The sequence below is a fragment of the Apiospora phragmitis genome (assembly GCF_038363925.1).
Source record: "Apiospora phragmitis strain CBS 135458 chromosome Unknown utg000010l:1.0-9815664.0:1.0-9183399.0, whole genome shotgun sequence".
In the NCBI taxonomy this organism is placed as follows: domain Eukaryota; kingdom Fungi; phylum Ascomycota; class Sordariomycetes; order Amphisphaeriales; family Apiosporaceae; genus Apiospora; species Apiospora phragmitis.
Genome location: NW_027117409.1, coordinates 4,703,908 through 4,717,268, shown reverse-complemented (window position 1 = coordinate 4,717,268; position 13,361 = coordinate 4,703,908). Strand labels below are relative to the sequence as shown.

Below are 13,361 nucleotides of genomic sequence, written 5' to 3'. Positions count from 1 at the left end.
AATGGCATGGTTACAGGGTTTCCGATGGCCTTGAATATCGGACCCAGCAATCTGTCGTTGCCAGACAGTCGGAAGGGTCGGATACGTCACCCCCATCCACTTCACTGTACACGTAGCCGTACTGGCCGGTACCAAGTAACGATAGCTGCATGCGCCGCTCACATGGCTGATGTCGACAACAGGGGGCAGGCCAGCGAGTACAGTTCCGTCGGGCATCACACTCGCAGTCGATTAAGGGCCCCAAAGGCCGAACCAAGGACAGAATTCTATGATATGAGGGAGCAAAAGCAGAAGCAAGACCAGAGTCAGTAAGGACCATGATCGTGATGATGCTACATGTCGTGATTGGTGATGTTTATTTCCTTTCCTCTCCCTCGCTCAGTGTTTAGGCAAATGCGAGTAAGTAGGTGAGTATCGAGCGCCTTCTCGAGGGGGTTTAGCCTCCGTTAGTACATGTAGGTTACAAGGTAAGGCTGTAGGGTTGAGTGGGGGAAGGGGCTGAGTCGACGGTCCCCTGACGGCCGTTAGCAGATTTGGCTGGACCGTTGCAGAAGGGTCCAGATATTGATTGGTACAGTAATATGTGAAACCAGGTAGGTGCATTTGTCTTACTGTCTGCCAAATATCAATTTACTGGGCACCTGGGCATGACATGGGTATGGTTTTGACAGGAAAGGATGTAGAAGCTGCATATCCTTATTAGTAGTATGCCAAGACCCCATGCCAGTTCGTTTTTCTATCATCGATTCCCACCCCCCCTGAACCAGCAGCAGTCGCCGGCACATATCACAATGTATAATACAACATGTTAAGTAGGAAACGAGTCATGGGTAGACTATATCGCTTCCGGGACATGGTAGCATGGAAGGAAGCAAGGTAGCCAGCAGCACGTGGAGAACATCCGCCGGTGACCTGGTTCATTGCTCGAGTCTGCTAACGGCACTATTTGGTTCAAACGTTAGCTCGCGATACTTACACACATGCCAGGTACCCACAGGCACAATACCGTAATTGCAATTCAGAGACACACCACTCGCAGCTGTGAGGGCTCAAGCGCCTCAGCTGGACTTCCCGAGCAACGTTGGGGACCTTCCTCTTTGCGGATAGAGCCATGTATGTTGCATTCCACGAGAGTGAGACCTTCGGTAGGAGTAGGCTGGCACTAAGCAAAGTGGCAATGCACTGGTCGACGATCCGGTCAGTGTGACCTCATGATGTCCAGCCCGGATTTTATGGAGACAAGAGCTAAAGATAGAAAAACCAGCCTGCTAGAACACCGTCATCTCTATACCAACAACGTGGTCATCCCAAAGAACAGGCTTGGCTTGGGTCGCGGATAACCATAATTATGGTTGCATAAGAGTTAAGCATGGGAGAAAGAGGGCTGGACTGGGCAGGGCAGACCCTGTGCTGCTGCACCTATGCAACGCTCGTCACGGGCGGGAAATGACGACATAGTAGTAAAGACGGCAAGGGGACCAGGACGTCCACCACTCAACTCGGACTCTTTGCGAGGGCTTGGCTTGGCGGCAGCGATGACCCAATGAGGAGAAACAAGGGGAGGTAGAGTGGGCTCAAAGCTGCACATCCGATGCCGTCCTTTGCTGTCTACTGCGCGCGAGCATGGAGGTCTATCATATCATAGCCCAGGCTATGTATCTGCAGCGAAAGAAGTGGCAGATGAGTAGCGAAACAGCAGCCCCTGCTGTGCCCTTTCCCCTCCCATCCTGTCAGAACTCTTTAGGCTTGGTCTACCCGAAGCGGAGCCTCTCGTGGAGTTGCCAAATGCCACCCACGCTCCGAGCCCATATGGGATGAGATGGTCGACCAAAAAAACTAATCCGAACCATTCGTCGCACCATGATTGCTGTACGATTTGTTTCAGCCTGTATGTTCCTTGTTTGCCGGGTCCTTCTGGTCCTTCTAGTCCTTGCTGGCCCTTAGTGACTGTAGTAGTATGCATGTATGGCGCATTATGAGCCGGCGCAGACGTAGCTGATGTAACGCGGCGCGACGCCCAAATTTTGTTTCCATGCCACTCGGTCGAGGTGTGTCTCAAGAAGGGAAGGAGGCTCGCCAACACTGGGCGCAACTGGACAGAACCGTTGCGTTATGGTTATGGCACATGGTTAATGTAGATTAATAGATGCTGATGCTGGGGCATAGATGATAAATGGAAGCCAAAAGCGCAGGAGCGAGAGCAAAGCCAGGAGGTCCTGGGCCCCCGGGCGACCAGCTCGGTATTATCCCAGAAGTGTCGGTGAAGCTAACAGTGGACCCCTGGCATCAGTGTGTAGTCAAGATGGTGGTGGCGTGTGCAACCAGCGGTTGTTCATCCAGTCGGGGGAAGCGCGGCTATCTCCTCAGTGCAAACAAAAGCCGTTGGAGGCAGAAAGCAGGATCAAACGCCGCCTGATGCCCATATCACCTCCCTCGACGGCATTGCCGTCAAATGTAGGTAGGGAAGTACGTGATGAACCAACAGCCGCGAAATGCGAGTACCAGAGCAGCAGCACGTGCCGCAGTACCTTGGGTACATATAAACAGTACCGTACCTATAGGCCAATGATCGCCTACTTGGCGAAATGCAACTGAATACCCGATATGATATATATGTAACCGTATACTTTGCACAGCACAGTACAAGAGGCCTACGATCAGGCGTATACTCTCAAGGTTTCACATCTAGGCCGAGAGTTATAGAGCATGTACTTGCGGTACTACGTGATTCCACCATCTGACAACATAGGACGGACGGCATTGGCCGGAAGCTCAACGTGGGAGTGTAACCTCAACTCCTTCTCCATCCTTGGCAGTACGACTGCAGGGGACTTTCTCGAATCTCCTCAGGTGTGTGTGGGTGGGTGGTGGTTAGTAGTGTTCATGGTCATGGTCATGGTCGTAGTGGCATGTAGGTAGGCCCTATAAGCTACGCGCATATGCTGCACGCAAATCATACCTCTTGTCTTGATAGGACAGCAGCAGGCTGACAAGGATAGACCGGCTCCGAACATGGTCCCCTCCACAATATGCCTTGTTCACGGCTGTCATCATTTACCCAGAACAGTCAGAGTCAGTCAGCTAGTTACCGTTAGATCGGGACGTTTCAGCCTGCCTTGCAGTACCAAACAAAGATGCACCCATGGCTGATCCGACCTATCACCAATTGATCTACATGTGTGTACAATTAGTACTTCTCACCCACCGTCGCCTGTGTCCCTTGGAACCGCTTCTCAACAAGATCTAGAGGGAAAGAGGTGAAGGAGAAAAGAAGAGCATATAGCAGGGAAAAAAGTCACGGCTATCATCCGCGAATAAGAAGTATCCTGGATTGCGCTGGGCAGCCCACACACCAGACTAGTCTCGATGGCAGCCAATATGATGCTGCTAATAAACGAGGGCATCCACCGGACTAGCAGCGACTTACAGAGGATCCTTGTTTTCCCTCCAAGCAACGATGCGGCACAGTCGCCAGCTCGCCGAAAATGGCGACGATGAGTGCGAAGCTGCGAGTTGAGGCATACTGTTTCATGGAATCCCGAGGGTCCCGTCGTTGAAGGCTGTGCCTCCGTGGCCTCGTCTGGTTGTGCGAATCGGATTAGCTGAGGCCACGATTGAGATGTGCAACCAGCTGCTACTGCAAACCTACCCGACCATCTCTAGCAATCATTCATAGTGTTTCCTGTTGATGGTTCGATAGCATTATTTCTCGTTGGCGATTCGGCTCCAATATACTCTTTTGGGGCATAACCAATGCAGCCTTGTGCATCAAAGGGGGGGGGGGGATTAGATATCCCCCTAATCTGACCCAAGTGTATGTGTGTGCCTGCTCGTTTGTCGTGTATACTGGCTGGCTGACATGTTTCACAAGGTGGTTTTCTCCTTGGATAAAATCTTGCATCGTCATTGCATACCCAGTCATCTCTTGCCGTGGATCGCGAGCATACATAAGTAGGTACTTAATGTGTTCTCACTGCAGCAGCTCCCCCGGCAAAACTTGCTTTGTAACAAGATTCTGTAGTCTCAAAGAGAGCAAAGACTACCGCAGGGTGATCAAAATGGCCACACGCTCGTCCTAGCTGTAGACAGTTAGCATTTCCGATCACAGCAACCGTCCGCTGGTTGACTGTGGCTGCACTGCAGCTTGGACTGGAAAACAAGCAAAATGCTCCCGGATCTTGTATACTGGTCCTTTGCCACTCGAAGTCACATACTCATCCCCGAGCATGCGTGAAGTTACATAAGCTGGTGTCGCCTTACATCCATAGGCTCCAAAGGATGCGCCCAGGCAAGCGCTCGAGGTAGTCTTCCAGCCGGCTTGAGATGAAACATAGCGGCTGCAATCTCCGCCTGGTAGCTCGAGGCTGCTATGAGCTGGCATGATAAAGGCAGAGAGGATGATTTGGCTTGCGGCACAGTAGCCATCAGCCTACTGGGCCTGGCTCAGGAAAGCGCTTTGCTTTTCACGGGGATATAACGGTGAACGATAAAGTTAGAGATTCCATGGCCCGATGCGGCTGAAGATAGGTGCCAAAAACAGATACACCCTAAGCCGCAGATGCTTTGAGCATTGACTGGTCGTCGTTGTGAAGGGCGAAGGGGCGATTCTCTCGTTCTCTGGCTGGAGCTGGACCTGCAGCAATCTCCTCCCTCAGGGCTTGCATGAGCAGTGGTGTGATAGTGTAACTGACCTATCGTTGTTCAAAGGAATCCCTGAAGTTCAAGCCGGCATGAACAATAACAATGCATGACACCGCAGCTGTGCCAATCAAGGCAACCAGTATACAAGATATTCACCCCGACGTATAGGAACAGCGATAGCACTGCCAGACATCATGAAGAGACGCGTGCAAACAACCGGTCGTCGCTAAGTAAGCCAACCAGCCAGCCAGCAATAAAGGGATCTTCGACAAGAAGATCAGGGATGGCAATACGGAGGTCGCCTTCAAAAGTCTGTTCGCCCCCCCCTTGTCGCCAAGTTTCCTGGCACAGCTGCTAACCAGCTGTCGCTATACCGTAAAAGTTAACGTGCTTAAACGGAGCAGGACAGGGATTAGTGACCCAATCAAAATTATACGTTTAGGGGATAAACTATTCAAAACGGTATCCCGGATACAGCATCGCGTATACGACGGCTTGCCAGCTGACGGGACAGTCTTGGCGACAAAGGGGGGAGGGGGGGGGGGGGCGAACAGACTTTTGAAGGCGACCTCCGTACGTGGGTAAGAATGGTTGCTGGACGTCAGAACCTCCATGTGCATGCAAGCCAGTCCTCCAGACCAATAGAATGGGCGTTATCTCGAGGTACTTCCCGTCCCTACCTCTCTGCCTAGTCTCTCCAACCCTCTCCAGCCCTCTCCAGCTCTCTCCAGCTCTCTCCCGCACACATCGGTCGAATCGAAGTGAACGTAAGCCGAGGGGAAAGATTCCGTATCTACCGCCGTACCGGAAGTAAAAGTAGAATCTTGTTGCTGAAATTGGCTTCTTAGTAATACGCAGGTAGCTTAGCAATTTGTCAGTGGGCACTGCTGCTACGCCGGGCCCGTACCCAAAATGGGCCATATCTCGAAATAAGTTCAGGTATTCGTGTTCTGGGCGGACTGTTGAGTGTGTAGCGTAAGCAAAATCAGAAGGCACGTTCAATGTTGTGTCGGTACCGTTTGCATAGAAAAAGGGCGTTCTAATTGGAGAGCAGGCGGGATGCGCTAACGTAAAAAAAAAAAAGGCACTTAAAATCTAGTAATGTAAGTTAAGTTGGAAAGAACAGTGCAGTTGCAGTCAGGCCGGGTACTTTGTAAGGTTAGCTTGGCTACAAAGCCCCCACACCCCCCCCATAACGTCCATGCTCCCTCTCTCTCTCTTAACGTTGGAAGTATAGAAATTGCTAGGTTAAGGGAAGCACTATTCGATAATGCTAATCATCCAATGCCTACTTACCTATCCGTGTGGGCGCACATATACAGCCAGTTGAGCTGAATGTAGAGCTGAAGAGGGCTGGGTGGCAGGGAAAGTATGTCGGGCTTCCCCTACGATGAATTATACATAGATTTGTCCAGAGCACGGACGCTTCTTTCACTTCCGTTTGATGTTTCCTGCCTGCCGTAGCGACTCCCAATATTGGTGGTGTGGGCTGGAACATGCGTCCAGAAGTTATACATGGGGAGAGAGAAGAGACGGAGAAGAAGGCGAAAGGCAAAAGGGCCTTGAAGTGTTGCATTGCATGGGTACGGAGTTTCCAGCTCTAGCTGCATACCTACATGATGGAGTTCTTGCGCGGATGGGATGGTGGTGGTAGTGGTGGTGATGGTGGTGCTATTGCTCTAACCCATCTTCGTCTGGATTCGTCGCCTGGTACCCTGGCTGACCCCCCCTCTGGCTGGAGACTGACCAAAGAAAACCGCCTTGACTGAACTCCCCGGTCGCCCTCCTAGCAGCCCTCCTGCGGCTAGGCAGGCAAAAGACAACGATCAGCACTGCGCTTGACGTTGACGTTCCACACCATTTTCTGCCCGCGCCCAGGCGCCTATTGCCGCCGTAGACGAGACCACAAATGGGCTAGTGGCTTGACAGCAACCCAAGGGGCTGGGATTCGGATCCTTCTAATAAAGGGCCTGTGTCCTTTCCTGCAATCATTCCTAGACGACTTCTTCGATGGGCCTTCAATGCCCCTCTGACTCTCTCTCTCTCTCTCTCTCTCTCTCTTACACACCTCCTCGGACGGGCACACACACGCTCGCTCTCACCCACGTACCGCACACACACACGTTTGCACCCACCCACACCAACAACCACCCCCCAAAGATCAAAGATTTGATTTGTCTGTGGTCATTAAACTTGGCTGGCCGTCAAGGTGAATGGGCTGGTGTCTCATCTTCACCCACTGAGGGAGAGCGAGAGCCTGTAGACGCTGTAACCACCGCCCGCCAGCAGGGCTCTGCCGCTCTTTTATTTCTCTGACAATCCCGATGCAACATTATGCATGGCTATAACTTGTGCCAGAGTAGCCTATTCTAGAAGGTCATTCGAAAAAGTGGTCGAAATGCCGCCGCTCGCTTGGTTCAGGCCTGCAGTGCGGCATCGTCAGGGTCCATTCTGAATTTCATACCTGCAAATGCCCTGTCTGCTGACCCGGATTGACTACCTTCAACTTTTGCCGTACTTCCCCCTTTGGCTTTTACTCTATACGCTGGGCCCTGCCTTTAGTGTGCGAACTGCCTCGCGTGAACCACCGCGGCCTCGTCGACTGCCGGTTATAGTTGTGTGTAAGTGGCCAAGTCTGAACCTTTCACTCCATGTCAGGCTTAGGAACAGGCAAAGCGCGAGCAAGCATAATGGCTAGGCTGGTGACTACACGGGACTTTCGGGACCTGGTCGAAACCGAATGCTGGAGCCTATTGATCCTCAAAGCCATCCCGCCACCAGCGTACCGTTGTGTAGGGAGGTAGCTATGCTCTGCCCATGCTTAGTCTTGCTAGGCTGGCACTAGGGCGCAGGCAGGGGCACGTCTATACGCCACCCCCCCCTTCATCAGCAATTACGAGGCACACGCCTCTCTCGCCAACCCGTCGAACGTGTACCCACCCCCCCGGTCACTTAGGTGACTCTGCTCTCTTTCGTACTCTGTACCTTCCGATCCAAAGGTCTGCTATTCGGGGTGGATTCGATTTCTGCCCATCCCTGTCAGGTACCCCATGGTACATTTGCGCTAAGCCCGAGTCTTCTTCTTCTTCCTCGTGCGGCGCGCGATACCTACCAGACCCAAGGTTCAAGCACTGCTAGTCCTGTGCTGTGCTCCACCACGCAAGTACTACTGCCTCGAATCAGTTCATAAGCATCAAATGCCCTGCCAGTTCCATCGTAGAGGCTGAGGGACACTTAAAGACTACGATGACCAAAGATAGCTCTTGAACACTTTCCAGTCTATCATCATTGGAGCCTCATCTTCATCCAGCCACTCGACGCTCCATCCTTTATAAGTCTTGTAAGAACGCCTCCTCTGCCGTCGCCCTTTTTTCTAGTGGTCTCGCTTTTTGGAAAGACGGAAGACGCCGTCATCAGATACTGTGTACGTGAACTTCACCTCGACCATCCCGTCGTTATCGTTCATCCAATGGACCCGTCTCGTCAGGATCAACTCGGTGATGAGGACTTACACTTACATACCTCTAGCTCCAGACTCACAAGAATTCCCTCCTCTTCAGTGGACGGCTCGCACAACAACTTGACACCTTCGATTACCCCTGGCAACTTGCTGTTCGACTTCGATCGACCAGTAACATCCCGCAGGGCCCACCCGGAAGACCGTATAAGTCCGGCCTCCCACTACTCCGCACCTTCTTCAGTATCTTCCCGTCCACCCTCTCTCCCTTCCTCATATTATCTCGAATTCTCTGGAGATATAGAGGGACAGCCCCGGTTTAGTTGTGCTCCTTCGTTGCGCGTCCATCCCGCTCCAGAGCACGATACCTCTCCACCACATCCATCACGCTCAACCACCGCGGATATGAGTACTGTTGCACTCCACTACGACTCGAGATTCGAGATGGGGGTCCCGCGCAGTTCCTACACTTGGCCTGGTGAGTAAAACAGCCAATTTAGTGCCCATAGTCTGCTGACCCAACTCAAGGCATGGACTCGGGGGCAGACCTTCTCGGCCATGGCCTGGGGTCCGTCAGCCATGGTTCCGATGCCAGTTTGACTCCACCCAGCACGTCAAGATCTGTCACAGCCAGCCCATCCCGTGGAACCTTAACACCAGAGCAGCGCGAACTGAAGAGACAGCGAGATCTAGCCCGCCGTGACTCGAAGGCCTCGCTTCGAGCCCGCCGCGGTATGAGCAGCTCCTACAGCTCGCATTCCCCCCCGGTGTCGATGAACGAATTTCCGCCATCATCCGCGCTGCCTGTCTACACGACCTCGTCATCTCAGATCTCTCTGTTGGCTGAGCCAGTTACCACAGTTTCCGGAACAGGCTATATACCATCTTATTCTTCGCCTCTGCCGGAACCGAGTCACTCTATGTTTTCTGGCAACTTCTCTTCTTTGTAAGTAATCCACGAGATACGGAAAGTATCTGTTTGGGGGACTAACAATGGCTACTAGACCGTCTAATGCATACATGAACATGGATTATTCCTCTGCGTATCCCCAGGCGTCATCAAGCCACTCCGCGAATTCGCACTATGAGTAAGACGACTGCACGCCTCCTATTTTAGACCGGGTTCCTAATATGTTTCTTATAGAACTGCGCGGTCCTCTTCGATGCACGATAGTCATATGCAGCTTTACCCAGTGCCTCATGTCCTGTCGTCTGGGAGCAGTCCAAACCACGAAGGTCATGTACGAGTTGTCCAGAGCCGGCCCAAGCCTCAGTGCTGGGAGCACGGGTGCAACGGTCGACAATTTTCCACCTTCAGCAATCTGCTCCGTCACCAACGCGAGAAGTCAGGCCAGGCAGCCAAGGCAGTGTGCCCGAATTGCGGGGCTGAATTTACGCGGACGACAGCAAGAAACGGCCACCTCGCTCACGATAAATGCAAGCAACGCCGAAACTCGTAGTAGTCGCTGACTGCACTACTTTTCCCTTTTGTTTCACCTATACGATCGTTTACGCGTGACCATGTACTTTAGCAGGAGTTTGTGGCTTAGAAAATTGCTTTTTGGGCGCGTTTGTGCGCAACAGCCGAAACGGTTGATGGAAGGGCATTGTACGGAGGCATCTATGGATATACGTTTTCAGTATATAGGGGATTCGAAGTCGATGGAGGAAAGCCAGGTTGGCATGGGCGTCAGTTACCATATACCCCCTTTTTCCAGAGGGCGAAGCTCGTTTTCCGCCCCTTTTTGTTCTCGTCTGCTTTTGCATTCTTTTTTCAGCAAGCACTTTATTTTGAGTTTTTGGACTACGCTTCTCGAAGTTTTCAACTGTATATTAGAACGCTGTTAGAGTACATTTTCTGCTTCTCCTGATTGGATTGAAAAGGAGATGCGATCTAAATCGGAGATTTCGGCCACCAAATTCAAACCACGTTGTTCCAAAACTGCTATTGTTAACTTGTGCAAAGATAGCGACAATATCGCGGCTGTATTTCCAGGTACTGACTAGGTAAGTACATACATTCAGCTGTGACGTCGCGCCGGCAAAAGGCTGTTTTCGGCACTGGGGTTTCCAAGGCAATGGATACTGGCCCGTCGCTTAAACGGCCACTTGCAGGAGCTCTGGACTTCATCCGCTAGTATTGTCACCCTAAAACGTGCTCGCTCGAGCAGATGGCTCAACTGCAGTTTCAGAGAGACTTATGTCATCCGACCAGGTCAGGCACACGCGCACACACGCACACGCAGAGGCACACAGACATTTCTCCCTGTGAGACGTACTTGTTGGTACCACACCACACCAGCACTCGTTAGGTACGCCGGGGCAGGCCGGACTTGGGTGGGTTTGCGTTTCTCGACCTGACCACCGTGTCGGATAGTCGTATAGTCGTATAGTCGTATGTAAGCAAGCACATAACTAAAAGTTTAGTCTGATGCAATTGATCGCGCATCTTGACCCGTAGGTCGGTGATGCATTGTGGAGTAAGAAAACCACATCGCAATCTTCTCAAAATAGGCATGCTGCAAATCTCAAACATGACAGCCACGATCGGCTCATCCTAAGAGGCGGCACAGCGGCGTGTGGGTGTGTGTGCTATGTCATAGGTGGTGGGAGAGACATTGGAAGAAGAAAGAGTCGGAGCAATGCGAAGGAAGCACTTGGACCACAGACGGAAGGTGGACAAGACAAGAAAGACATGAACATGAACGACCGGGCAACACACGTGGGACCGGGGTCCGAAGAGCGAAGGAGGGTGGGCGGGCATTCGAGGTGAGTGGTCGGGACAGCTCTTCGTTACATGCAGACATCATGGGCAGCAATAGCGCAGGCCGGTATGATTTGGAGTACGTTAGGTACGTGGAGGGTTACTATACACCCGTCAGATTGATGACCCCAACACCATTCGACAGAGGCCCGGGAGGCTTCAAGCCTTCAGCAACCACCAAACAGCCCCGTTTCATCATGGATGAAACTTCCATCTTCTCTTGATTTCCTGCTCGTTTTCCAAGCATCCATATTCCCGAATTGCACCCACGCACACCACCACCCAATCTCCAATCCCTTGTTTTTCTGCCAAGAAGCAGATCATGCAGGGCATGGCTTCCTTCCCGTTAACGATTTTCTTTCCATCAAATGGATCTTGTCCGTTTCCGTCCAACCCCGCCGTCCATCGGTTTTCTGCACTGCACAGCCATCTTTTTAGTCGATCATTACGCCGTACGTTAAACTCTCAAAATAGAAACATTTCCTCCGAGCCGGATCATTCCACTTGGTCATAGCATCAGAAAGATTGGCATGGAGATGCATGTCCGCTAACGCCCCATATTTTAACTGCAACGGCTCGACCTTGGTGAAGCTGAAGACCCCAGGCTGCGCAGGTAAGATGGAGTGGCCAGTAACAGACAGACAGACCGGTTCAGCCAAGACCTACCTACCTACATGTACATGCACCAATGCATATCGATGCATTGTGACTAGCACCGTCTCCCGTGAGGAGGTACTTACTTACCTTGCTTACATATGTAGATCATGAGCTATGACGATATACCCCAAGGTACCAGCCGTCACCCCATGCTGAAGGCTTGTTGAAATCGGCGACCACCATCGCTTATTGTACATTGTACTCGAGCAAGTACTGGCTCAGTCGTGCTGGGACACAGAAGACGGTAGGTGATTGGATGGCGTCAAACAGGAAACAACTGCAGCTTATCTCCCCTGCTATTGATTGAATGTAGACTGCATTAGACTATGTACATATATCGGCATACTTACTACGGAAAGATTTGGGAGTAGTACATGTGCTGAACGGCCAAAGCTGCTTGTCAGAGCTTCCAGGTCTGTTCGGAGAGGGGCAAGGAATCTGCATGGAAACTTCCAATACTCGTCTTACCTACAGCAGGGCACGTGGGAAACCACTGGAAGGAGGAGGGAGGGTGTAGCGCATGCTGACCCTGTTGGCAGAAGATGCAGTGCTCACGTGGGACGAACCATAATTCCGTCTGTCTTAACAAGCTCTTCCATACAAGTGGCTGCCTTCTCCAGATTGGATCGCCAAGTTCTATTCCAGGAGCAAAAAAGAAACGTCGCCGTTGGTAAGTTTCCCTGCAATCCTGCTAACTCTCACTTGATTAGACCACGATAGAAAGAGCACGCATCTGGCTTGCATACTCTACCCTGCCACCTCGTGTTTCCAGGCCAGTCAGGGTATGGATGTATACCCCGCACGCTGGGAACAATGTCAGATGTATTGTTATTATTTGTTCCGTGCATTCATCCACTCGTCGGATCGACGTATTGGCGAGATCCGGCGAAACTCAATGCCGAGTACGGTGGAATATACTGCCAGTTGACAGTTGAGGATTCAAGGTTGATCTGCTCGATTGCCGAATAGGGTAATCTTCGGATCGGCCCTGGACCGATACTTCTTCTCAACCCAACCTGATTGTTCTGGCATTACTTCCGGCAACTGCGGATAGAATAGCTCAAACCCCGACCGTCTTGTTGTACCAGTAACCCGCCACCTGTTCAAGCATCTCCATGCGGCAGGGGCGGCATCTGGAGCTCGCAATCGCTCACAGACGATTGGTCATCGCCGGAGGAACTGTGCTGGTAGCCTCAGACCGAAAAGCTCGTCAGCTGACAAATTGCAGTAGAGGAGGCCATCTTTCCTCCCAGCACAATCCGTTCGGGCCATACGGCTTTGTACCACATCCCTCTAACACACGCACGCACGCCATAAGCGTAAACAAGGTCTCCGAACTGCACGAGACACAGTTCGTCTTACCTTACGTTACCCATAGCGAACAAGGCAAATGTACCTCAAAGTAGCCCTCACAGCCAGCTTATCCCACCAGTCAGCTTTGGGGGCCCCTTTGGAGGAAAAAGGCGGGATTCAGGGGGTTCGGCCACGTGGGACGAATGTTGTGGCACAACCGATGGTGTGCCCACAAGCATGAACTACTCAGATGGTATGCACAATCCAGCTCTTATTCCCGCCCTCAACGACGCATACGGGTACGGCTTCTCATCTCAGAGCAGGGCTGGCCTGGGAGTGACGGAGCTGTGGCCTATCTCCGCGCTCGTGTAAGCACCGTATACCCTTTTTAACTCTTTCCTGATCAGCCGCCAAAGGTAACCAACCCTCTCACCATTGTCACCATGATGAGTAGAGTGCAATTTCGCTTCGACGCCAAATCAATGCATCTTCACTGGAGAGGGCTGCTCCATGCTTATTCTTGTTGTCGCTGTTGGCGATGGCGAAGCG

The 13,361-nt window shown here is 51.9% G+C and overlaps 1 protein-coding gene across 1 annotated transcript; it reads left to right on the top strand.

The window, feature by feature from the left end:
* Window positions 1-8,110: 8,110 nt before the first annotated feature.
* Window positions 8,111-9,558, top strand: PG994_011198 (uncharacterized protein; the record flags this gene model as incomplete). Its single annotated transcript, XM_066862607.1, has 4 exons — window positions 8,111-8,576; window positions 8,627-9,044; window positions 9,103-9,186; window positions 9,243-9,558. The coding sequence occupies 4 exons, from the start codon at window positions 8,111-8,113 to the stop codon at window positions 9,556-9,558; spliced, it is 1,284 nt and encodes a 427-aa protein (XP_066711717.1).
* Between the last annotated feature and the right edge of the window lie 3,803 nt (window positions 9,559-13,361).